The 25,597-nt window shown below is 42.7% G+C and overlaps 1 protein-coding gene across 1 annotated transcript in view; it reads right to left on the minus strand.

Moving 5' to 3' along the window:
* Window positions 1-5,099: 5,099 nt before the first annotated feature.
* The window catches only part of AKR1A1 (aldo-keto reductase family 1 member A1), a 34,649-nt gene continuing 14,151 nt past the window's right edge, over window positions 5,100-25,597 (minus strand). Inside the window, exons 3-9 of the mRNA XM_048861426.2 lie at window positions 22,293-22,412; window positions 19,901-20,052; window positions 15,307-15,502; window positions 13,763-13,962; window positions 12,793-12,865; window positions 11,086-11,172; window positions 5,100-5,270 (exon numbers count right to left, since the gene is read on the minus strand). Of these exons, the coding sequence (XP_048717383.1) occupies window positions 5,205-5,270; window positions 11,086-11,172; window positions 12,793-12,865; window positions 13,763-13,962; window positions 15,307-15,502; window positions 19,901-20,052; window positions 22,293-22,412 (894 nt within the window). The 3' untranslated portion in view covers window positions 5,100-5,204. The remainder of the gene's footprint in view (window positions 5,271-11,085; window positions 11,173-12,792; window positions 12,866-13,762; window positions 13,963-15,306; window positions 15,503-19,900; window positions 20,053-22,292; window positions 22,413-25,597) is intronic.

Raw genomic sequence — 25,597 nt, forward strand, 5'->3', positions numbered from 1 at the left:
CAATTTAGTACAATTCAAAAAAGGAACAGAGAACATTCACAGATATTTATCAATCAATACATGCATTCCTGCTTTGGGGTATAAACTAATCTCTCACGGATTGGGTTAGGAAGAAATTTGTCTATGGGCTGCTTATTCTTTAGTTATCATAGAATCATAGAATATCAGGGTTGGAAGGGACCCCAGAAGGTCATCTAGTCCAACCCCCTGCTCGAAGCAGGACCAATTCCCAGTTAAATCATCCCAGCCAGGGCTTTGTCAAGCCTGACCTTAAAAACCTCTAAGGAAGGAGATTCTACCACCTCCCTAGGTAACGCATTCCAGTGTTTCATCACCCTCCTAGTGAAAAAGTTTTTCCTAATATCCAATCTAAACCTCCCCCACTGCAACTTGAGACCATTACTCCTCGTTCTGTCATCTGCTACCATTGAGAACAGTCTAGAGCCATCCTCTTTGGAACCCCCTTTCAGGTAGTTGAAAGCAGCTATCAAATCCTCCCTCATTCTTCTCTTCTGCAGGCTAAACAATCCCAGCTCCCTCAGCCTCTCCTCATAACTCATGTGTTCTAGACCCCTAATCATTTTTGTTGCCCTTCGCTGGACTCTTTCCAATTTATCCACATCCTTCTTGTACTGTGGGGCCCAAAACTGGACACAGTACTCCAGATGAGGCCTCACCAATGTCGAATAGAGGGGAACGATCACGTCCCTCGATCTGCTCGCAATGCCCCTACTTATACATCCCAAAATGCCATTGGCCTTCTTGGCAACAAGGGCACACTGCTGACTCATATCCAGCTTCTCATCCACTGTCACCCCTAGGTCCTTTTCCGCAGAACTGCTGCCTAGCCATTCGGCCCCTAGTCTGTAGCGGTGCATTGGATTCTTCCATCCTAATTGCAGGACCCTGCACTTATCCTTATTGAACCTCATCAGATTTCTTTTGGCCCCACAATTATGCATTGTGTAAACAAATTTTACAATTTTAAACTTCTCTTTTGGTATAATCTGAAGTCGCCTTGTGTTTTTGTTATAAGTCTGAGTACTCTGTTTGCGTTCTCTAGACCATTAATTATGGTGTACATCTCCTCTTTGCACTACACAATCCAGATACTGTTTAGAAGTGGCACTTTCTTAATTAAGAGGTCTATTTCCTGTGGGTATTCAAAGTAAATTCTATGGAGTTCCAAATACATCATCAGATACATGTGCAACCCCATTTGAGGCAATGGGGCAACCTCTGTCATTGAAGACCTAATTGCTGTTATAACAGAGAAACATTTGATAAGATCCTTAGAACCCAAGATGACACTGCAGAGTAAAACACTAAATATAAAATAGACAGCCATACTGTCATTAAGCTAACATATATTTGCATCAAAACCGGATGATCAGAGTTACAAAAACACAATCTGCAATTAAATACAAGCAATAGCTGAAGTGCTCTGTTTATGAAATGTTTTTCTTACAGTAAACGAGAGATCCCAGAAAGAACAGTCTTGTTCTAAGAGTTGTGGAAATGTCATGAAGTTCCTAGTTTTTGCAACTTTAACCTTCCTGTCTTGGTAACATGTGATCATGCGGGGTTTCTCATTAAACTAGCAGCTCCAGGGACGAAGAAGCTGCCCAATTCATATTAGTTAGTTAAAAGGCATCTGAATGTTCAGAATATTATGTGCTGTAATTTCCTTGATTAACTTACATTTTCTTTTTAAGTGAAATTTTCTTTAATGAATGTAGTTGTAAATACTTTCCCTACAAGTAGAATGTATAACCCACTGTTTTGAACTTGCAACGGTCAAGAGTTCCTAGCACTTACAATTTAAACAGCTATTCCTTGGTCTGGTGTTTAAGATTCAGCCACAGAATTAAAAGGCTGTACATAAGAAGTGTTTTACACTTGAACTATAGGAATGTCCAGACATTTAAATGATACATGTGCAAAACCAATTAAACATAATCTACTAGACCTTTTACATAATCCAGCCAATTTTATGAATGAACACATCAGAGCCTACACCTGCGCCCTCCTGGATAAATAAGGAATTCAAAGTAGTTTGCTTTGTCAACACTAGTTCCTACATATCCTATTAAGAAAAATTAGAGCAAAAACAATTGGGAGTGTTGGGAGGAAAAATGAGACAATAACCTGTTAGGATGTCAAGAAGTGGTATGGTGCAGAAGTGTGTGCTCTAGTTCACTAAGAGGAGTAAATAAACATCTTATTTATACAATAAAACTAACTGTTGTCTATTATAATTGCTCATTGTGTTATTTCACATTACCCTATTGGGGAGGGCAGGTATTCCGAGACTCTCAGATAACCAGGTTCTACTGTACACCTTTCAAAGCAATACATGGATTAACAACATAGTTATTCTCTTTGCCTCCATATTACTGCTCTAAGGGCTCTTTGCAAGCTCTGTTTGCAAAACACCCACTGACTTCAATGAGAGTCCTACATGCAGAAGGCTTCCAGAATTGAGCTGTAAAGGAACTTGGCATCTTATTAAAATGCAACCAGCATTTAAGCACCTCTACTGAGTCACGGCTAGAGATTCCATCTCAAGTATTAACAAACATAGCTCTTATTAAAATCATCCAAGATACAAGGAATACTTTAAATTAGTATATTTTAAAAAACTGGAAGTAGCTCATTTTCTGATAGCGAACACTTTAGAAAATATAGCTGGTCTTTTTAAAATTCATTCAGAAAACTCCTTATGCTCATTTTTAATCTAATGAGGTATTTTTACAGGAGACTTCTCAGTTAGTCTCCCTTTCTAACTGACAACACAGAGCAAACAGTGAAAATGGAGTTTACACAAAGTGTTGTCAAATGGAGAAAAAAATTCTAATTTGTTAGCCATCTTAGAAGTTCCCTGCAACAGGTTTAAAACAGATCATTTAAAAATTATCTAACTTTGCATAGAAGGGCAAACTGAACGAGTTTAAAAAATAAAACTATTGACCAGACCAATATCTAATATGGTATTCCTTGCATTTTCCACTGAAGCACCTGGTACTGGTGGGGGTAACAGCTTTTTAAAAATGCTTTAATTGGGTTTCTGGTATTTGCAATTTTCTACATCTAGGTCAAGCCATAAACACTGAACAAATTCTTTAAGAGCATACAATTACCAAAAAAAGGGAAAGAATACATGTAGATAAAACCATTTTCCTTGGAAAGATATTAGTGTTTAAAGAACAGTATACATAGTGCTTTCAACTATAATATCTGCAAAGAGAAGAATCAATAAAAGAAATTAGTACTTTACCAATCAGCAATGAGTACACATTTTAATAGTTATCCATGTGTTATCCATGTGTGATTAACCTAGAACAATAATTAAAACAGAGATGCTTGAAGTCAAGAAGACACAGAACAGGAATAGTATGGCTTCATCTTCAACTTCTACAATTGTTTGCTAAAGAAAATGTCTGGTTTCTTAGCAATTACATTAATGAAGATTGAATGTCTTGCTAAGAGATGCGTTCCAGTTCAACCACAAACTGTTAGGCTCAATGCAGCAATCATTGGATGAAACTTTAATGGCCTCTGTTATGCAGAAGGTCAGACTACATGATCATAATGGTCCCTTTTCCCACCTTTTCTGGCCTAAAAATCTATGAATTTGTGTGACTCCAAAATTTGTTAAACCCAACATTATCTTTTATCAAAAATTTAAGGCAGCCCTTTGTTTTAAGTTTGACAAGCCAGGCCAACATGTCCTTTTATAATGCTCTGTCTCTGGCATTATAAATTAACTCCATTTTGCAGATGGCAGAACTAAATAGGGAAGTTAAATGACTGCACCATGGCTGTAGAAGAAATCAGTGTCAGATGGTATTAGCGAGTAAAGAATTACTGCATACAAGTCCCATGCTTACTTCATAAGACCATGCTGCTCCCTACAAATAATAAGGGAAATTAATGAAGTAGTTCAGTTGTAGGAACTGAGAACAAGGGATAGCTTGGCCTGGTTAGGAGTAGGATAGCAGCTGGAGTGAAAAGACAAATCAGGCTTGGGAGCCAAGAAGGGAAAAATGGGATAACCAGCCCAAAATAAAACATCTGAAGAAGGAATTAGACTTCCAGAGACAGTCTTGAAAGGAAGAGCCCTGTTCAGGTTCAGGGATAAGCTGCAAGGGTGGAAAGTTCTGCAGGCCCTTCCTGGGACTAGGGAGGTTTGAGCAGAAGCATTCAGTAGTGCTGGCACAGAGATTATAGGAGGCCTGTGAAGATAGATAGTTCCTATCCTGAAGAGCTAACATGCAAGGCAGACAAAGGGGGGGGGGACAAAAAAGGAGGCATAGAGAGGAAGTGACTTGCCCAAGGTCATGCTAGAGGACAGTGGCAGAGCCAGGAATAGAACCTAGCTCTTCTGACTCCCAATCCAGCATCTTCTAGGTTAGAGAATCCTGGTACTCAGTAAAGAAGCTGGAAGGGACCTTGTAACAGGCCCTAGCTGCACCTGTGGTATCATTAGGAACTAATCCAGTATCCTCCCAAAAAACTGAATTGGATAGCTGCTGCTGAGTCTGGGTTAGGTGAAAAGATAGGCAAAGCTTCCAGAAAAGTTCTTTCAGAAGCTGCTGAGGTGGGAAGCTTTCAGGACAGGACAACTGGAATTTTGTTATATTTGAAACTGAGCATCAAGTAGGAATGGGGATGAACTAGAGCCATGCTGTGCATTTATTTTTCCATAACAGGCAAATGAAGCCAGGGAAGGAAAAGTGATTTTACAGGCACCTGTATAGCCCCAAAGAAATAAGATAATTATATGAACTAACCCCGTTATTTCAGTTTTAATCCACACACTTGGCCTAAAGACTTAAAAATTGTTTTATGCACATATCCCAATTCAAAACTAGTGTATTATCCTAGTTTTACATTTTCAGAGTCCGGTCATCTTTCATGATATAGAGTCCCTCGTCCTCCCCCATGAACATCATACCAGCATGAACATCGTAGCAGCGAGCATGCAGTGTATTATAATAAGCCTCATGAGCGCTGATGTGGGTATTACATCATCTGTAGGAAGAGGATGCATTATATGTAATATACTATGGTATAGGAAAACCCACAGAAGCCTAATATTTAGAACACCAGATTTTATTCGGAAAGATTTTTGATAAACAATGGCAACAACTACTGTGGGAACAAGTGCATGGAGTCCTATTCTAATGCCCAATCTACCGTAGTTAATAGGGGTCATTGAAAGGATAAAGGGGGTGTCCAGCATCTCTTGCTACTAGTTTTCCATCCACCTGTGAAATAAAAAGACAATCTGAGTCAGAAAGATGAAAATCCAGTTCTTGCTTGAAATTAAAAACGGAACCATACAGAATCTAGTTTCCTTTACATCCAAGTCCTTAGCAAGGATATCTTTAACAATCACTGCTCCCCCTTCTCCCCAAGGCATAGTACTACTAGAAAATCATCTTTTTCCAAGAGAATTCTCTGTAGCCTGTAACAAATATCACTTTCAGTGGCTAGGGCTTGAGGAATTGGATTAAGAACAATTAGGGCTTCTTATTTGCAACATTTATCTAGTAATTGCTACAATGTGAGTACTTTGCAAAGCACTTAAAACATTAATTATTGGTCTAACTCTCAACACTCCTGTGAGATACCATAGAGAAAAGTGTGGTTATGCCAGTTTTACAGATGGATACACTGAGGCAGAGAAGTTAAGTAACTTGCTCAAAGTCACACAGTGAGGCAGTGGCAGGGTTGGTTAATGAACTCAGGAGTCCCGACTCCTAGTCACTAAACATACAGTTGGAAATCCTGGTTCCACTGAAGTCTTGGAAAAATTCCCATTTGGCTTCATTGGGAGCAGGATTTCATCCATGTTCTCTAACTGAATATAGGCTTTTGAGCGGGTGGCATTCAACCCTGGCACCAAAAAGCTTCCATAGGGAGGAGATGCACTTTTCAAGGTACCAAGCTCCTGCCAGTCAGTTAACGCTTCCTTCTGTGAAGCTACAGTCATACCCAGCTGGTGTTAGAGAGAAATGGATTAGGATTGCAGCAAGAAAAAACATCTCAGGGATTTTTAAACATATCTACTAGTACATTTTCCACCTACTCTTTTGAAACCAACAGCTTGGATCCCCAATGAATTATTTACAATGTGTGCTACAATTTTGTTCTTCACCCAGGCCACTAGAGGGCACTGGAAACAGTGACTAAAAAGCAGAGGCCTAACCAGTGCATGGAAACATGTTAAGAGTTTTACATGTGATTAATCTTCAGATATAAAAGTGTATTATAAATATATAAAAGTGTGACCAAGTGCTGAGTCAGATCCTACGAACTCTCCATGGACAAAGCAATCTTGGAATCTTTGTGCTTTCTTTTTTTTCCTATCTTAAAAGTGATCCTCCTTGGACATGAAAGTCAACAACTCGTCCACACCTTCCAGAAATTCACATTCTCCACTCATCTCTTTCCTTTCCTCCGTGCTCCCCCATTTCTCAAGGCTGCTCTGTGTAAGACAGCACTTCTTGCAGGTAAGCATGCTTGTTAGCAGTTCACACCTCGCCTTATGAGCCAGGTTCCGTTCCATTCTATTTCTTTGTACAACTCTCTGGCTGCACAAAAAACAAGTGGTGGAAATACTCGCTACCCAGTTTCTGGCTCTCAAGGGGTTTTTGCAGGGGAGCATCTGCCTTGTATTGGTATTTGGAGGTGACGTTAAAGAGCGGTAGTTACTGTGACTAAGCGGGACTGTTCTTAATGTTTCCTCTAAATATTGTGGGGGTGCCTCAGTTTCCCCTAGGCAGTTCTTAAGTATCTAGGTGGTGGGATAAGGGTGTATGATTGTTGCAGAGCCCTAGAGGGCAGGTGTGTGCAGGGGTCTGGACACAGAGAGTTATCATGGAGTCCCCGGGCGATGCTCTGGAACTGCTCCCTACGAAGCCAGTCAGTACTCTGGGGAAGTCTTCTTTCTGTGAGCAGCCTGTCTGCAGGACACACAGCTCACTCAACTTCCACCTTCCTGGGTCTGACCTTGGAGCATTCAGCATCCTCTGCCCCTCCGTGTGCTTCCCACAGCCAGTCCGCCCAGGCGGGCTTCTGGGGAAGCCAAAGGGTCTTGCCCTCCCAACTCCGCAGTCAGACGAGACTCTCAGCCAGCCAGTAAAACAGAAGGTTTATTAGACAACAGGAACATGGTTTAAAACAGAGCTTGTAGGTGCAGAGAACAGGACCCCTCAGCTGGGTCCATTTTGGGGGGCAGTGAGCCAGACAACCATGTCTGCCCTTCACTCCATGTCCCCAGCCAGCCCCAAACTGAAACTCTCTCCAGCCCCCACTCCTCGGGGCTTTGTTGCTTTCCCGGGCCCAGAGGTCACCTGATTCCTTTTTCCTCCAACCCTTTAGCTCTCACCTTGCAGGGGGGAAGGGCCCAGGCCATCAGTTGCCAGGAGACAGGGTGTTGGCCATTCTCTGTGTCTAGACCCCTGCACACACCTTCCCTCTAGGGCTCTGCAACGATCATACACCCTTATCCCTCCACCTAGATACTTAAGAACTGCCTAGGGGAAACTGAGGCACCCCCACACTATTCAGAGGAAACATTAAGAACAGTCCCGCTTCATCACAGTTACCAACTGCCCTTTCCACAGAAACCTTGAAATAAAAATCAAATATGCGCCAAACCAACAGCAGCTACTTATTCAATATAACAGATCACCATGCACATTACAGAGCTGTCAATCATGCCTTCCTGCTTTGTGGTCATCTAGAGCTCTGCCTAAATGTATACCTTTGTCATAGATTTCTTTAGGGAAGTATTGACTTGACACTGGTATCCAGTTATGACTACATACTCCCTCCTTCCCCCTGAAACAGGTGCTGATACTAGCCTTTTTTAGGGGGGAGGGGAATCAGATCACTTATTTAGGCACCTAAATATGGATTTAAGAGTCAAACTTCAGATTTTTTTGTAATCTTATCCTTGGTCCATATATCCAATCAGTTGCTCTGGTTTCATGCTAATGTGGTAAAGCAAGAAAAATGCATGTCCCATCAAGTGTGATTTTTAGGAGCTCAGATGCCATGCTCAAAAACCTAGATAGTATAGATTAGATACATGAGATTTTTTAAAGGCACTTTATTTTTAAATAAATGGTATTTGGAGATCATGAAACACTTCTTAAAACCATAAAAAAGGGTGGACAGAGGGTCCCGCTCAGACACAGTGGCAATAGATTCCTATTTAAAATACTTCCCATCTCATTTTTTCCTGTTTCATTGTGCATCTTTGAAGCCCAGCTGCACAGCATTTAGCCTCTTCCTTACTGGTGAGCTAGCACTTTGAACTACCCTCTTTTGTCTCATTATCTGCTCAGTGAATCCCCATGATGCTGATAAGTTTCTTCCATACAACAAAGGCACCTGAATTATTCCAGCTACCAGTACCTATTCGGAGCATATTCTGTGATTGATTAGTCAACAGTTCTGTCAGCAGCATGAATATCAAAACTAGAAAGGACCTCTGTCAGAAACAGGTGTGCCTGCAAACTCTGCATATGCACATACAAACAGCTATCTGTCCAGGCAAGCTGGTAGGTAGGTGCACACATGTCTCATCTGAGTGTAAATGGGTCTTCATGTGCATAGATGTGGGGTTTTATGGGCACACACATATTTTTGTTAGCACCCCCATAGTTGAAAACCTCGGCCCTACAGCACTGAAAAATTGTAACTATAACATTGTCTTTTGATGTCAGACAAGTGTATATCATGTGCACGCAACGAATCTGCCCAAACTGGGGGAAGAGGGAAACAGGGGAGACACGCTGCTTTTCCCAAGCTCTCAAAGCCATAAAATAAAAGGTTAATGCAGCCTGCACTGGCGAAATGCCCATTTCAAAGAACTCCCAGGGTCAGCCAGCTACCGGGTAGCACTGTTTGTATGGAGTCCTGCTGCCAGGAAGCCAGAGAGACACCCAGGACCCCAGAACTGCTATGGAGGCATAGGGCCGCTAAACAGATCTTAGGGGCTTCTATAGGCAGAAGGGCTGCCTAGTCCTATTCTCAGGAGAATCCTTGTTCAATTTTCCTCCCCTATAAAGCGCTCCCCTGTGGCAGGGGCAGTCCAGGTGTTGATTTGGCATTCAAGCACTCAGACTGGCTCTGTGAAACTCAAGGTGGTCATTTGGACCACAGTTTTGTCACCTTATTGTGCTGTCTTGAACCCCCATAAAGGGGTAGATTATTGTCAAATCAGCATTTCCAAAACCAAACTCCAGGCAGAGGTGCCGAAGAGGGACTGCTGTGAATTTGCATGAGGAAACAGGGCACGACTGACAGCTTCCACATTGGCACAGGGATCTACTGTATCTGCTTGCTGTATCCTGACACTACTGTCTCCAAAAAAATCTTGGGTGGTTAGACACACCAGAGGACATGTGCCACTTGATTTATCTGCATCATTTCCAAGTGGCTGGCAAGGAAGAGAATCTTCGTGGCTGCATTTTGTATGGGCTAGAAGGGAGCAATGTGGGTGTCAGGGAGGAGGAAGCTGCAGGGGATGATGAGGGAATGGACGAGTGTTTCAGCCGTAGTGTGGGTCCGTCTAGAGAAAGGGTGAAATGAGATGACACCAAGGTTTGGCTCTGAGTGAGACAGAGAGAATGGTGGTGTTGTCGGATACAGAATGGGAGCAGAGGGAGGGCTTGGGAGGAAAGACGAGTTCAGTTTTGGCCATGTTATTCATTGACACAGAGGCCTCCAGGAGGAGGCAGACACAGACTGAAATATGGGACGGGCTCAAGGGCAACAGGTCCGGAATGGGAGATCTCCCATCCAAAGGCTACAGAAGGAGAAGATGGTGGCACTAGGGTGAGGAGACAGCAAATGTGAAAAATTGGCAAGGGGGTGGAGGGTTAATAGGAGCCTATATAAGAAAAAGACCCAAAAATCAGGACTGTCTCTATAAAATTGGGACATCTGGTCATCCTAGGGGGCACTCAAGGGCAGAGGCCCATACGATCCCAAAGAAAAGAGGGAAAGGACTTAGCAAAAGAAACACTAAATGACCACAGAGGTAGGAGAACTAGGAAACAACAGTGCCAAAAGGACAAGGGACAAGATTTATAGCATTGGCCTGCTAAACCCAGGTTGTGAGTTCAATCTTTGAGGGGGCCATTTAGGGATCAGGGGCAAAAATTGGGGATTGGTCCTGCTTTGGGCAGGGGGTTGGACTAGGTGACCTCCTGAGGTCTCCTCCAACCCTTATATTCTATGATTTCTAGATGGCTATGATCAACAGTTCAAAGCTGACTGAGTACAGGCAGCCTGATTTGGCCTGGAAGAGGTCAGTAGAGACCTTGGTGGGAGCAGATTCGGTGAAGCGGAGCAGACAGGGATCCCCCTGGCCTGACTTCCGAGATGGAGCTGGAGGAGAGAACTGAAAGGAATGATTGTGCCAGTGTGTTCAATTAGTTTGGAAGTGTTAGGGAGATGGGTGGAAGGTATTTGTAAGGATGGCAGAGACCACAACATGCTTGTATTTTGAGAGGAACAAACCAGAGGAGAAGAGAGACTCAGGAGGAATGAGAGAAGGTCAGAAGACAGGATGCAATCCAATCAAAGGGGCAGTAAAAGGGTTAGAGATAGAGAGCAAAGGAGAATCATTGGTGTCAGTGACAGGGGAGAAGGAAGGAATGGTGAGAGGGAGGGAGGGAGGGCCAGGAGGCAGGGAGCATTTCTTCAATAAATCCCTCTCTGGGCATTAGTTGCAGAGAGCAGCATCCTCTTCCTTTTGGCCCTTCAGCACTTTTCAAACCATCTGGCTGTGCCTGGGCTTTGAGCATCTTGAGACAAACTAAAGGTGCTTTAATACAATCAACACTGCTACTAACATAACTGTCCAGTACCCTCATGTGCCTCATCTACAATTCCTTCACCAATCTTTTATGAAAAGTCTATCTCCAGCTTCATTGCCCTAATAAGATGCAATGTTTTGTCCACTGATAGCTCTGGCAGGGGATGATGAAAGGAAGAGCACCGAGAGGAAAAAACACACGCATACACACTTTCTCCCCGCCCGACCCAGCCAGAGAAACTTACTGTAACCATTGGCACAATGTATCGCCAGTTTTTATTAAGGCTTCCAATGTGATCCATCTCTTCTCCTGTGAGATTAAAGTCAAACACCTAAAACAAAAACAAAAATTAAAGCTTTATTCTTGGACTGTGGTTGCCAGTGTCCGTAGCCCCCGAACCGTGCCACCCTGTCTTGTTCCCTTTGTAACAATTACAGCCCACCTCTCTCTGACCTGATCTCTTTCAGAGACCCGACAAATGAGGGGGATGGCTTGAAAACAAAGGAGGGTTGCACCTGCATCCCTCAGTATACAAAGACACAGAATGAAATAGCAACACCGAGAAGCATTGACCTGGGGCCCTGCAACAGTGTGTGTACGTACATACGTACGTACATACACACACACACTTTCTCTCTCTCTAGACTGGAATAATTTAAAATGTAATTACAGAATACTTTTGTCTGGACTTTAAAGGAAAAAACCACAGTGTAATATTAGAAATTCTAATCACTGTATTTAAATTTTAAAGGGCAAATGATTAAACACTGTGTTTGAAGGAGTATTACAAAAGAATTAACTATCATACTGGCAGCTGTAATCATGACAGCCTCCTGATGCAGAGATTTCATTTCCCACTGGAAATTAGAGATCAAGGGAAAATCTCTCTAAACAGGCCAAATCCTGAAGTTTCTACTTAGCTTGTACTTAAGCAAAACTCAAGACTAAGAACCGAGTCAGGATTGGTCCTGTATTTTTTACATTTGTTCATTAACAGGCCTTGTAGCAATTTGAAAAAAAATTAGATCCAGGGCTAAATCTGGAGGTCTTTACCCAGGGCCTGATACTACAGCTCTTGGTCACATTGAATAGCACTCTATCACAGGCGCAGTCCCGTAGAAATCAGTGGGACTGTTCCTGTGAATAAGCGCTACTCAATGGGCCAAATTCTGTTCTCAGTTACTCTATGTCCACACCAGTGTCATTCCATTAAACCCAATGGTATTACTAAAGATTTATACCAGTGTAATGGATGGCAGAATCTGGCTTAATTCAAGTAAGAGTTGCAGAATTACGCCCAAGCTTTTAATCTTATCCAGTCAAACTCCCAAGAAATTTTGCCTGAGTAAGGGCTGAGTAAAGATCTCAAGATCTGACCCAGACAGAGTTACCTCAAAATAACTTTAAAACTCTGATTTCCAGTGACTTCTAAAGTGAAGTGAATTGGCTCATCTGTATCTCAGGAAGGAGTTTCTTTAAAATTCTACCGTCACTAATCCTATTCCTGCTAAAGAATATAATTAGAACAGCAGCTGACTGCAGAGACACCCCAGTCATTGAATGGGAATAATACAAAAGAGTGGCAGTTCTTTCCAAAAACTGCTTTGCCAATATCATTTTAAGACAAATTATTGTTTACTTATCTAAGATAAGGGCAAACTCCTGTGCTAAGTTAAGAAAGACAAGGGATTTTCATCTAAAAACAAGACGTGGATAATCAAACCCTTGTGTCACTCGAAACTTAAATGAGTTTTTTTTTTCCAAAAAATTTTCCCACCCATCTGCGTGTACACACATGTATGTAACTGTAGAGCTGGTAATGAGTCTTGGGATGAGCACCCGGGTTTTTTTGTTGTGCAGTTACTAACATATTTTTTCTCCCTCACGAAAGACATTTCTTAAGCGTTTGCGTTGCTAATAAAAGTGCTTCTTTTTGGGGAAGAGCTCTTACCTGGAGATTTTGCAGAATGCGGGCAGGAGTGACACTCTTGGGAACGGCAACCACCTTACGCTGGACTTGCCACCTATTACACAGGGAAGGAAGAAAAACCTCAACTTCTACACATACAACCCAAGGGTGGGGGCGGGGTGGACAGAAGCATCTGTTCCAAGCAAACAATTCCCTCTTTCACTTGGCATTGTATGCATTTTACATATATTTACTCCCTGCACCTTCAACCCCTTTCTGGGCACTTTATGGCTGTGAGGTAAGCTGGACATGGGTTTACCTTAGAATCCACCAACACCAATCTTGAGCAAGACAGAATGGTCACTAGACTACTTCACTGAGGGCTGCAGGTGATCAGGTTTTTGGGTTTTGTTTTTTTGTTTTTTTGTTTTTTTTTGGGGGGGGGGGGGGAGAACAAGCTCAAGATGTCTCAAACTGGACTGTCAAACCCTTTAGAAAATTTTGGCCCCAATAACTTGCATAAGGAAAACCAAGAAGAGACTCCAGTTCTCTCTAGTCCTAGAGCAGAATATCATTCTTCCTCTCGTCCACCTTCTACTAGCTGACTAACCAACTCCAACCCCACATTTGTGCTGTTGTGATTGAAGATGGGTACGACAAAGGACAAAGCATACCACTAACTCCATCTTGCAAGGTGCTGATCACATCCCAGATGTTGCTGAGGTCCCTTGCCTCCCATTGACAACTACCATGACTCTTACAAAGTCCTCAGCAATGTATAGAATCAAAACCCTAGGCTGGCTTGTGCTGCAGCAGAAATAGAGGAGAAAATAGTGGTTTGCCAAGTGGAAGAGAGCTGAACTAGTAGGGAATTATGTTTTAGGGCTCTCCATGGCTATAATACTCTATTGACAATAAAAATACTGTCTCAGTCAGAACCCCTTTACCCGTGTTCCACTTGTGTCAGTAGGGACAGTGCTGAATACCACCCTTTCTCAGAACTGTTCAGTACCTGAGGAGGATTTGAGCAGGTGATTTGCCATATTTTTCTGCCAGTTTTTTGATTCCAGATTCTTCTAGAAGTACTGGTTCATCAGGGTGCTTCCACATTCGATCAGGGGAGCCAAGGGGACTGTATGCCGTTACTACCAGCCCTCGCTTATTACAATGAGCTAATAGCTCATTCTGAGCAAGGTAGGGATGACATTCTATCTGTTAAAGCAATACACAGCCAATACACAGTGAGCAAACCTCAATAAAAAGAGCCAACAGCAAAACAGGAGTCTAAGCGCACAACAACAGAACAAAAAGAGGACTGAAGTCTGTTTCGGTTGTTGGGATTCCCATGATATAATAATTTACTGCTAGCAGGAATGAGAAACCACCTTGCAGGTTATGGCAAAGGAATTAGGTTGCACAGCTAACTAAGGGAAGGTAGCTGCGGATGGGGATTTCTACAAGTTACCCTCACCTACCTTGTATGAAGATACTAGAATTCTCTGTGCAAAATGTGAACTTGACTTCAGACAGACTCAGAGTCCCAACAACCTGTCTCCTGGTACAACATGTAATAGAGGATTTGACCAATTGGAAATACTTTTTTCCCTGAATTGCAAACTTCTTGCCTTAGCCTGAGAAACTACTTGATCCACTAAGAACTCTCATCATGCCCTAAAATGCATTTATTGAGCGAGCCTGTTTATGTAGCACTCAGTATAATGGAATGCAGCTGGTCAGGTTAATCCACATTGGGTCAGTATTCTGAACAGATTTTTAGAATAATTTTTCCATATTTTTAGATCAACTGCCTTCAGTAGCATTGATTACGAGGCAATGTTGACTTGTCCCCACACTCTAGCAGGAGTAGGTAAGATTGCCATTCCATGGCTTCATTCCCATCTCTTAGATAGCACCCGGGGGATTGTAACTACCCCTTGAATTGTGAGGGTGTGATGGCTATTTCTTACAGAGTGATCACAATCAGAAAATTGCTGATTCCCCAGCTGCTGTTACATGAACATAACTGCAATGGCCATGATGGCTGGTTTGAAATCTATGTCCCTCTAGGACGCTGTGACTTTTTTTTTTCTTCAGAGGAGGCTCTTGCTGCTACAATCTGTGCCTTTGTCATCTCAAGGTTAAGCTACTGCAATGCACTCTGCCCATAACCCCACTCAGAGTAACGCTGGTGTGGAATGCAACAGCCTGCATGCTTAACGGAATTTCTCATCATGAATACTTGACACCAGTGTTCATGTTCTGCCCTGGCTGCTTATTGGCTTCCAGGCTGAGTTTAAGGTGTTTGTGCTGGCCTAAAAAGACCTAAATGTTCTGGAACTTTCCTACCGGAGGGAGGGCCTTTCTTCATGGCCCTTAGCAGTGCTAACTTTGCTCCTATGGTCATACACCACCATGCACATTATTTGTGGTCATATGAGCTCGCTCCTCATATGGACAGGATCTGCATAAAGAATAGTAGACACTAATGTACCTTTCCTGCACAGACCTTGCCCTTTCACACAGAGGCCCATTCCCACTCGCCTGTCTTTGTCTCACCTGCAGTACAGCTGGTTTGATAGCAGCCATGCTGATGATGTCATCAATCTGACGGCTGTTGAAGTTGGACAGTCCAATGGCCTTCACTAGACCTTTCTCCACCAGCTTCTCCATAGCCTTCCAAGTTTCCTTGTAGTCAGTGTAGTCAAAACGCATCATGCCATCAGGGTTCTTTGGGAAAAGAGTATCTCCTCGTCTACAACATTGCAAAGATACAGTATAAACACAGTGCACAGAGATTTTTATTATAGTAAATGGCCAGTAAAATAAATATTATTTAAAATACTCATAGAAGTCCAATACATGCTTTACAAGGCACTGTGTGAGTTAAGCCTACATGTCCTTCAGATTCCAATATGCTTATTTACCATATGAAAAACTGGTTGATATACAGTGTCTTTCTTAGTCAAGGTAACTTACTGTAGAGTACTCAAAGCTATCTACCTACAATGCAGTGACTATATGAGATCATGACCATCATTATACACTCAAGCAACAGTTCACTATAAGGTGGACTATAAGGTGACTATAAGGTGGATATAAAGCTGGCTAGATTGTTGGGCTCAACGGGTAGTGATCAATGGCTCCATGTCTAGTTGGCAGCCGGTATCAAGTGGAGTGCCCCAAGGGTCAGTCCTCGGGCCGGTTTTGTTCAATATCTTCATTAATGATCTGGAGGATGGTGTACGGATTGCACCCTCAGCAAGTTTGCAGATGACACTAAACTGGGAGGAAAGGTAGATACACTGGATGGTAGGGATAGGATACAGAGGGACCTAGACAAATTAGAGGATTGGCCCAAAAGAAATGTGATGAGGTTCACCAAGGACAAGTGCAGAGTCCTGCACTTAGAACGGAAGAATCCCATGAACCGCTACAGACTAGGGACCGAATGGCTCGGCAGCAGTTCTGCAGAAAAGGACCTAGGGGTTACAGTGGATGAGAAGCTGGATATGAGTCAACAGTGTGCCCTTGTTGCCAAGAAGGCCAATGGCATTTTGGGATGTATAAGTAGGGGCATTGCCAGCAGATTGAGGGACGTGATCGTTCCCCTCTATTCGACATTGGTGAGGCCTCATCTGGAGTAGTGTGTCCAGTTTTGGGCCCCACACTACAAGAAGGATGTGGAAAAATTGGAAAGAGTCCAGCGGAGGGCAACAAAAATGACTAGGGGACTGGAACACATGACTTATGAGGAGAGGCTGAGGGAACTGGGATTGTTTAGTCTGCGGAAGAGAAGAATGAGGGGAGATTTGATAGCTGCTTTCAAGTACCTGGAAGGAGGTTCCAAAGAGGATGGATCCAGACTGTTCTCAGTGGTAGCAGATGACAGAACGAGGAGTAATGGTCTCAAGTTGCAGTGGGGGAGGTTTAGGTTGGATATTAGGAAAAACTTTTTCACAGGAGGGTGGTGAAACACTGGAATGCGTTACCTAGGGAGGTGGTGGAATCTCCTTCCTTAGAAGTTTTTAAGGTCAGGCTTGACAAAGCCCTGGCTGGGATGATTTATTTGGGGATTGGTCCTGCTTTGAGCAGGGGGTTGGACTAGATGACCTCCTGAGGTCCCTTCCAACCCTGATATTCTATGATTCACCCATAGACTCTGACCTTGGAAAATACTGGATTGAAAGAGAGAATGTTTGCCAGGACAGAGGTAATCCCTTCATAGTTTTTGAAGATTCCTACAGGAATTTTAAACTTCCATCTGGAGCCAACTTGCTACCGAAGGGACGTTGGTTTTACATTCATCCAGAAAAGGGCGCTTGGAATAGTCCAATATTCCCTTTCCCTGGCATTGTACTGCAATGTCAGCACTGGGTATGAGCTCAGCTCCCAGTGGGAATATGTCTTTTAAAAAAAAAAAAAAAAAATCACACCTTGCTGCTTCTGGGTTAGAAGTGTTTCCAATTGACCATAGCAACACATATAACACACACAGAATCCAGCTGGCCTGGTGGCACAACAGTGCACTATGGGAGGGATACAACTGGATTCTGAGCAACGCAAGATGGGATGGGGGCTGACCAAGCTACTTAAGGAGCACCTCTGACCAGCTGCACTGCTGTTGCCTCAGTCTTTGGAGACACACACTTTCCTACGCTCTCCCAGTTGAAAGGAAAATGTTGGGATTGTGAAAATGGCAGGAGTTGGGATTGAGGAATCAGGGGCATCAGGCTGAGTGGGAGGGTTCTTGCTCAGGGTGTGGGTAGACTGAGCACCAAATATAATTTAGAATACAGCCTTATGAGATGCTGTAGGGGAAAAACAGGATCACATGTCAACAGAAATGCTCCTGAAACATGGTTTCACTTCTAGCTTTTTGTGTATTGGGGTGAGAAGATTCGTCCTCAAGACCCACAGACACTGTGGTTCTAACTACAAGCATCAGTTCCCATTTAAGTACAACCCTTCAGCTCAACTTCCCCACACAGCAGGTTTTGTTTTACATCTGATCATTCAGAGACTAGAACTTTTAATGCATAAATTACCTAAAGGGATATATTTAGTGCTGAACAGTCCTTTTTGTATCACTCACAATGTGGTACTCGTTGTCCAGTTCAGGTCAAATGACACTTCTAAAAAATGGAAACACCTCTTTGAGCGCTCCCAGAAGGCAAGAATTTGAGTTCCTCTGAATCTGATAGAGAGCTGGCCAGTTGAGAGGCTGGTCTGACAGAGGCTCAGACTTAAGTCATAGCAGGTCACATTTAGTCCATCCTTCTACAGCTATAGGATTGGCCCCTACAGCGTATATGTAAGTGTTTTATCCAGTCCAGTATTAAATGACTTAAGCCCAAGCTTAAGCCTGATGGGACTTCACCATTCCCCTGGGAGACTATTCCACTATTAAGGGCTTGTCTACACTACCCACCGGATCGGTGGGCAGCGATTGATCCAGCGGGGGTCAATTTATCATGTCTAATATAGATGCGACAAATCGACCACTGAGCGCTCTCCCGTCAACTCCGGTACGCCACCAGAACGGGAAGCACGAGCAGAATCAACAGGAGAGCATCAGCTGTCGACTTACCGCAGTGAAGACACCATGATAAGTAGATATAAGTACGTTGACTTCAGCTCCACTATTCACATAGCTGAAGTTGCGTATCTTAGATCGACCCCGCGCAGTAATGTAGACAAACCCTAACAGATCTTACCTTCAGGAAGATTTTTCCTTCATAACAGGTCAGATTCTCAGCTGGTATAAACTGACATAGCTCCACTGAAGTCAATGTAACTACACAGGTTTACACCAGCAGGGATGTATTTCATTGATCCTGGTACTCCTAGTTAGGTCACTTCTAGCTAACTCACTCAGATCCCAAGGCCACCTAGTGCTGTGATTTGGGAGGTGTGACAGATATTATGGACACAAGGAATATTCAAAGGCTACTAGACCAACTTTATAGATATTTTATGTAATCTCTATGGGCCAAGGATTTGTTTAGCTCCATTGGAGAGTTACAGGAGTTTCCTGCAGTAACTAAAATCACTGGGGGATAATTAATACAAATTCCTAGGCAGTGTAAACAAATCTGGAGGAGTCCCCCGCCCTCACCGCCCCCTGCAAATTGCATATATTAGTCTGAACTGGTTAAGGACAGCTAACAAAGAATTATGACTGTATAAAGTTACCAGCCTGACTTTGGGGGTGGGAGGAATGGCAGGGTGGGGGGTGTCACTCTCACTCAATCCAAGAACTGACATGACACTGTGACCAAAAGGGACAGGCCCGGTGGGAAGACTTTGAAGTACTTTGTTCCTATAATAATCTCCATGTGGAAGATGGATGTCTGTCTGGTAAACCAAAACCTGCATTTACTGTTTCTAACACGCTTTCTCTGTAACGCTTTCATTCTGAATAAATAATACTTTACTTTATGAAGGCTGGCTGATCACTGGTTAACCCTGTCATTGACCCTGAAAGAACAGGACTGCTGATGCTGAACTGCAGTCAGATCTGCTAAAGTAATCACAGGGAATTGCAGCCCAAATCCCCTGTCTAGGCATCATCCCGAACAAGGTGAGGCCTGAGACTTAAGTGGCAGTGCCCTCCTAGAAGCAATGCAGGGATCAGAGGTGCAGTTATCTTGGGAACTGTGACAGTACATATCAAGTAATCATGAGGATTCCACTGCCTCTCTGAAAACTGGTTCTGCTCCCTAACTGCTCTCACATTTAGTGTGGTTTAAAAATCAGATAAGACTTAATTTCAAGTTTAAATGCACTATTTATAGCTTTATAACTGCAAACTAATGAGAACAATTATCAGGAGGAGATATCTATCTTCCTTGTAGATGGTTTCCAGATTTTACTAATTCTAAAACTCAGTTCAAATGCAAAGAACTGGGATGAACCGGAAACATCCTTTGTCTGTTTGTCCTTAGGCAAAATGCACATACACCTTTGGAGGGAGAGCAGTGGGGGTCCAGACTAGATATTTCAAGCTCACCCTACTAACAACGTCAGGAAATATCTTGCAGGCAATATCTGTGGCAAGAAATTCACAGCTGCACAGTAACTAGCCTCCATTTATAAACAGATGGTCTGCACTACTTTTATATTTCCTGCTCTCCTCCCATGCAGAACTCACTCGAAGGCATGTGGCCAGTGCATGAGATACAGATCCAGATAATCCAGTTTCAGATCTTTCAGAGATTTCTTTAAGGCTGGCTCCACATCTTCTGGGTGGTGCTTGGTATTCCATAGTTTTGATGTCACAAATAGCTCCTCCCTCTTAACAGGCTGTTAAAGACAGAGAGGAAAAAATATGGGCACAGATTCATATCAAAGGCTTATCTGAGTACAGTGAAAGGCACTAGTCAGAAGAGGAATGGCCACTGACTCCTTAGCCAACTCCTAAGGCAAAACAACCACCAGAGTGTAATTAAAATAAAGAAGGGAGTATTTAGAACCTGTTAATTAGATTTTTTAGAATGCATGGGATGCAGAATGGAAAGAGAAATAGATTTTTACATTGAAAAATAAAGTTCTAAAATATCTCACAGCCTCCCCTCCTCTCTCCAGATACTTTTTGAAACTTAATGGAAGTTTTGCAAAACCACAAAAATGTCTCTAAGTTCTCCCATCACTAATCTAAATAGTGTCCTCTAAACTAATTTCAACAAAAATTATTCCCACACACAAATTGGTCCGATTAGCCATTACTTAACTACACATGGCCAAAGTGGATAGATTATTCCATTAACGCAAATGTAAATTGTTATTTATTTATATTTCTGTTTTATGAATCATGCCCATGAGACAGACCCAACTAGCTTCTGTAACTTGCTGTGCTCATGACATATTATTTACCAAGAGGGCTATTCATGGAAAGAACAACAAAAATAAAAATAACCTCATAAATCTTCCTACTTGGACTTTTTTTTTTTTTGGCAAGTGCAAGAAATGTGTTTCAACTACTCTGTCCTGCTGCTTAAAGCCCAACATATTAAACAGGTATAAGGTTAAGCAACTTGATGTTTATAAATAAATAGAAAACGTGTACGTTGCATACTGTATACAAAGGGTGAAATCCTGACCTCATTGAAGTCAGTGGAAGTTTTGCCATTGACTTCAACGGGACCAGGATTTCACCACAGTCTCTGAAGAGAATATGAAACTGATACATAGAAGCAATAACTACAATTTTCTTAGTTTGTTTTTTCCATATCAATTTCACTGTTATTTTTGTGCTTGACCTATGGTTTTCAGAGAAAAATCTAAAAAAAACCAACAGATTTTTAAAAGTGCTGGTTATAAACCACTCTAGCATTTTAAAAAGTATCACTGAATGCACACTGGCTAGTAGAAGTTCCTGTCCTTCCCTGTATTGATTATTCCTGCCTATCTTGCACCAGGAGGGTTGGTGCATGCTGGGGGAGAAAAGTTGGAGAGGACAGCTGAAGTGGACTTAAAACACTTAAATCAATGCTTCAGAGAGGTTGCCCAAAAAAAAAGCATGGAGGAGCTCCTTCCCCATTCAGGCGGAGCACACTTTTTCTATATGCCCGCCCCAGCTCCTCTTGGCTCCAGAAGTGAGGTGCTGAGTTTAAGACTCAGGGCTTGTATACACTTGAAATGGGAGGGGTTCTCCCACTGGCGTAGGTAATCCACCTCCCTGAGAGACAGTAGCTAGATCGACCTTATCTAGCACTGTCTACTGTGGGGGTTAGGTCAGCTTACACTATGTTGCTCAGTGGTGTGGATTTTTCACACCACTGACTGATGTAGCTGGATTGACCTATTCTTTTAGTGTAGACCAGGCCTCACACATAGATTCCCCCATGTTGTGTTGCATCTAGGCTGACGAGGTCAAGTGACTTTTTAAAAACTATGACCAAGATTTTCAAAAGTAACTAGTGATTTTGGGCATGTTTATTTTTGGGTGCCCAAATTAGAACACCTTAAAGGGGTCCCTGAAAAACAACTGCAGAGCAAAAAAAGGCTCCTTCTTACTCATCAGGTTCCCTGTTTGCATTCTGATCAATCATCTGTTTTAGTGAGAAAAGATTTTACTGAAGTCTGGCCTGCAAAACCAGCATAGATCTGGGAGAGAAAATTCTACCCAACACAGAAATAACAAGGATACATTAATATGCAGAACCTTGCAATGCCATTTTTACAGAAAAAAGAAAAGGAGTACTTGTGGCACCTTAGAGACTAACCAATTTATTTGAGCATGAGCTTTCGTGAGCTACAGCTCACTTCATCGGATGCATACCGTGGAAACTGCAGCAGACTCTGTGTATATATAAAGTCTGCTGCAGTTTCCACGGTATGCATCCGATGAAGTGAGCTGTAGCTCACGAAAGCTCATGCTCAAATAAATTGGTTAGTCTCTAAGGTGCCACAAGTACTCCTTTTCTTTTTGCGAATACAGACTAACACGGCTGTTACTCTGAAACCTGTCATTTTTACAGAGTTACTTTTCAGGGTAGAGCTGCAATTTACAATCCAGTTTACATTCACCATTCCTTTTTCACCTTATCTGGCCCAACGCTCTCCTGAAAGGCTTCACCTATCTCTGCTTCATTGCTGTAAACTGGAGCACAGTCAACATGACGATAACCTGCACCAAGAGCGTACTTCACTGCCTCCTTCACCTGTAATCAGAAACAAATACAGATTAACTCAGCATAACCAATGGGAAGGGACGGTCTGGTTTATTTTGAAGAAAAAGCCATTTTTAAAAAAAAAAAAGAACTAGATGTGCCTCGATGCAAGAGCCGGACAAGTTGAGAAATACTCAAGAAGCCTTCTGTAGCCCTTGTGTTCATCTGAGTACAAGGACTATGCAAGGCAAGCACTGTTAGGTACTCCAAATGGAACAGGAAAGCATTGGTCCTCCATGCAGGCATGTAGAGCTCACTGGCCAAAGATGGAGGTCACTCTTAAGGTATGGTACAACTGCCATATTCTCCCTGTGTGCCTAGAAGCTCTAGAAGCGCCTACTGGTATATTCCCAGCCACCTTACAGCCAGTACCTGTAAGCACAATCCATGGAGTAAGAGTTAGGTTTTAAATTCCAAAATTACTAGAGTACAGGGCTTTGTTAAATTCCTCACACCTCATTTCTGAAATGAAAGATGTAATCTTTATTGAGATGTAATCTGTTCCAATGCATGTACCAAGATCTCCTATAGTTTTGTTCACTTCCTATCTTCGCCTCTACTCCACAACAATGAAAGCCACTCCACTAACAAAGTCTCCTCACTGAAGCACTCACACACCTGCCGGGCATGCCTTAGGACTGTAGTAAGCCTAGAGACAAGCCCGTAGAGTGCACTCTCCAGACTTCTCAGGTTGTTTTTGGGTAAGAAAAAATAAAAATTCAAACCCCATTATTCTATAAGCAGCAAGTGACTGCTACAAATAATGATGGCCCATCCATGGGCAGAGAAGATAAGACCTATACAGAGTCATCTTTTATCTTAGCTGCCCACTGGGGACCTTTTGGCCAGTAGTTATATACTGTCTTTTAGGATGACCTAGACCTAAACACTGAGTCTATTTTATCAGTGTGGAAAGAGTTAGCATCCTGCGGTAGCACAGGCTTTTGTGGCTGAGATATGCTTCCACCCATGGACACAGAGGAAGTTAATCTCTTCCCTCATTGTATTGTTATTTTGCTACCTTGTCTGTGCAGATGGTAAACTTTTCATAGCAGGGACTGTCTCTTGCGAGGCATTTGCATAGGGTCTAGCACATGGGGTCCTGATATCTTTTCAGGGCTCACTGAAAGGTCTACACAGCAGCTGGGAGGGTGCTTCCCAGTGCAGGTAAACAGACACAGGCCAGTTCCACTGGAGTTAGCATGTTAAAAATAGCAGTGACTAGCCACCCAAGTATGTACCCAGAGGGTCGGGCAGGACTGTACTCGGGTGACTGACCTGTGCTGCCAAGACCACACTGCTATTTTTAGCATCCTAGTTCAAGCAGAACTAGCATAAGTTTGGCTCCCCCGCTCCGGGAAGCACTCTTGCACTTGCGTGTAGACATACTCCCAGCACTACCATAATACAAATTACAAAAGTATTCTTAGGCAGTATTCCTGTAGGAAGAGTAAAAACAGAATTTCCACAGGATACAGAGACAGATAAAGAAGAAACAGTGAAACTGGATGATCTTTTAACTAATGTATCAAAGCACCTGCAATTTCCATTTCAAAACAGGTGGAATAATTAATACTGAGGAAAGACAATAAAACGTTGTGGTTTACAAGATAGATTTAAAAGATAAATCAAATATGGAGTAGACCTATTGGCTCCTGCTAGATTTTATTTCTTTTAGTTGTTGAAAGGAAAGAGGAAGCTACATGCGGGATATTTTGACGAGGTTCTTTGGTGAGTTAAGACAATATCTGCATTGAAGAGCAAATTTGCCTTAGTCACTATGACAAAAAAAAAGTTTTTCCTTCTTCAACATGGACAGGATTTATAGGCTTTACTTTCACTATGACAAATACTTTTCTGTTGAAATGGTTACTACAAACAATGCCTGGGTTATGAGATCACTCAACATGTTAATGTTTTATGCAGTCCAATCACTCCCAAAGAAAACAGAACAATAATGACTTATTGATCACAGGAAGCCATGGAGCAAAAGCATCTGCTGCGAGAAGGAACTTAAACATGTTCCATAGTACAGCTCCAATCCATTCCCTGTCCCTATGGGCAATGGTTTCTATTAAGATGGAAGGATAAAGAGCAGGAAGATAGATGTGTGTCAGTAATTGTTCAGGAGAATGAGGATACAGAAGGCTAGATTTTGAAAGCTCTCTGTAAAAGTGCCACTGACAGATATTACAACTGCATGTAGGATCTTTGGAGATCATATTGTATGAAGTTTATGTATAATTGCGGGCCACTGATCGATTGTGTCCTACTCCATCTGCGTGAGGTTACATCAGCTCCTCCAGGAACTAAAAATAACGGGGGAAGGGGTGGGTGATTAAGGCAAGTTGCTGAAAGTCTAAACAAACCCAGAGAGGTACCGCTCCCGGGGAGGCTTTCATATACAGGTTCAAACTGGGTTTTCAGGGATCAGACAAAGAAAGCCCTTTCGATATAATGAGGTTGAGTTTAAACTGACACAGAGCCTTCTTTCTGATCCAGCAAACAAGCAAACTTTTGTCCCAGGGACCCCAATCCTGCTGAAGGGTTGGAAAGACTTTGGCCTACGAGGATCCCATAAAACGGATGGGTAACCTCTGGTAAGCTTTTAGCCTGCATATAGGAACGTTTATTGTTTTTATATGTTTTCTCTGTAATGCTCTGTAACCCTAAGAATACACGTGTTTTGCTCTTTGAAGGCTGGCTGGAAAACGATATATGTTTAGAGCCCTGCAAATCTGCAGATATCTGCGGACCATGTTTGTGGAATTCGAATGGATGTGGATCCGAATATTGTATCTGTGCAGGGCTCTATATATATCATTGTAGCCCCTGGAGAAAAGTTAACCACAGGCACTGGACCATGATCAGACCTGCTGGGGAAATCACAGTGAGGTGCAGGACTGCAAGCCTAAATCCCTGGTCTAGAGGGAGAGAGATGTGGGTCTCTTCCCAAGAGAGGTGACACCTGGACCCTGAAACCTTAAAAGTGGGTGCCCTCAAGGAAGAACCAGGAGGAAGGGGTTGTCAAAGATGCAGTTAACCCTGAAATTGTGACAGTCACATCCAAACCAGCACACGAACCCCCATGGACAAAGTGATTTTCAGTGAGCAGTGCCTAAGGACAAAAAGCTCTGACATTCCTTCACAAGACAGCTTAAACAGGGGGGTGCCGT

The sequence above is a fragment of the Caretta caretta genome, chromosome 8 (genome assembly GCF_965140235.1).
Source record: "Caretta caretta isolate rCarCar2 chromosome 8, rCarCar1.hap1, whole genome shotgun sequence".
Lineage (NCBI taxonomy): Eukaryota > Metazoa > Chordata > Testudines > Cheloniidae > Caretta > Caretta caretta.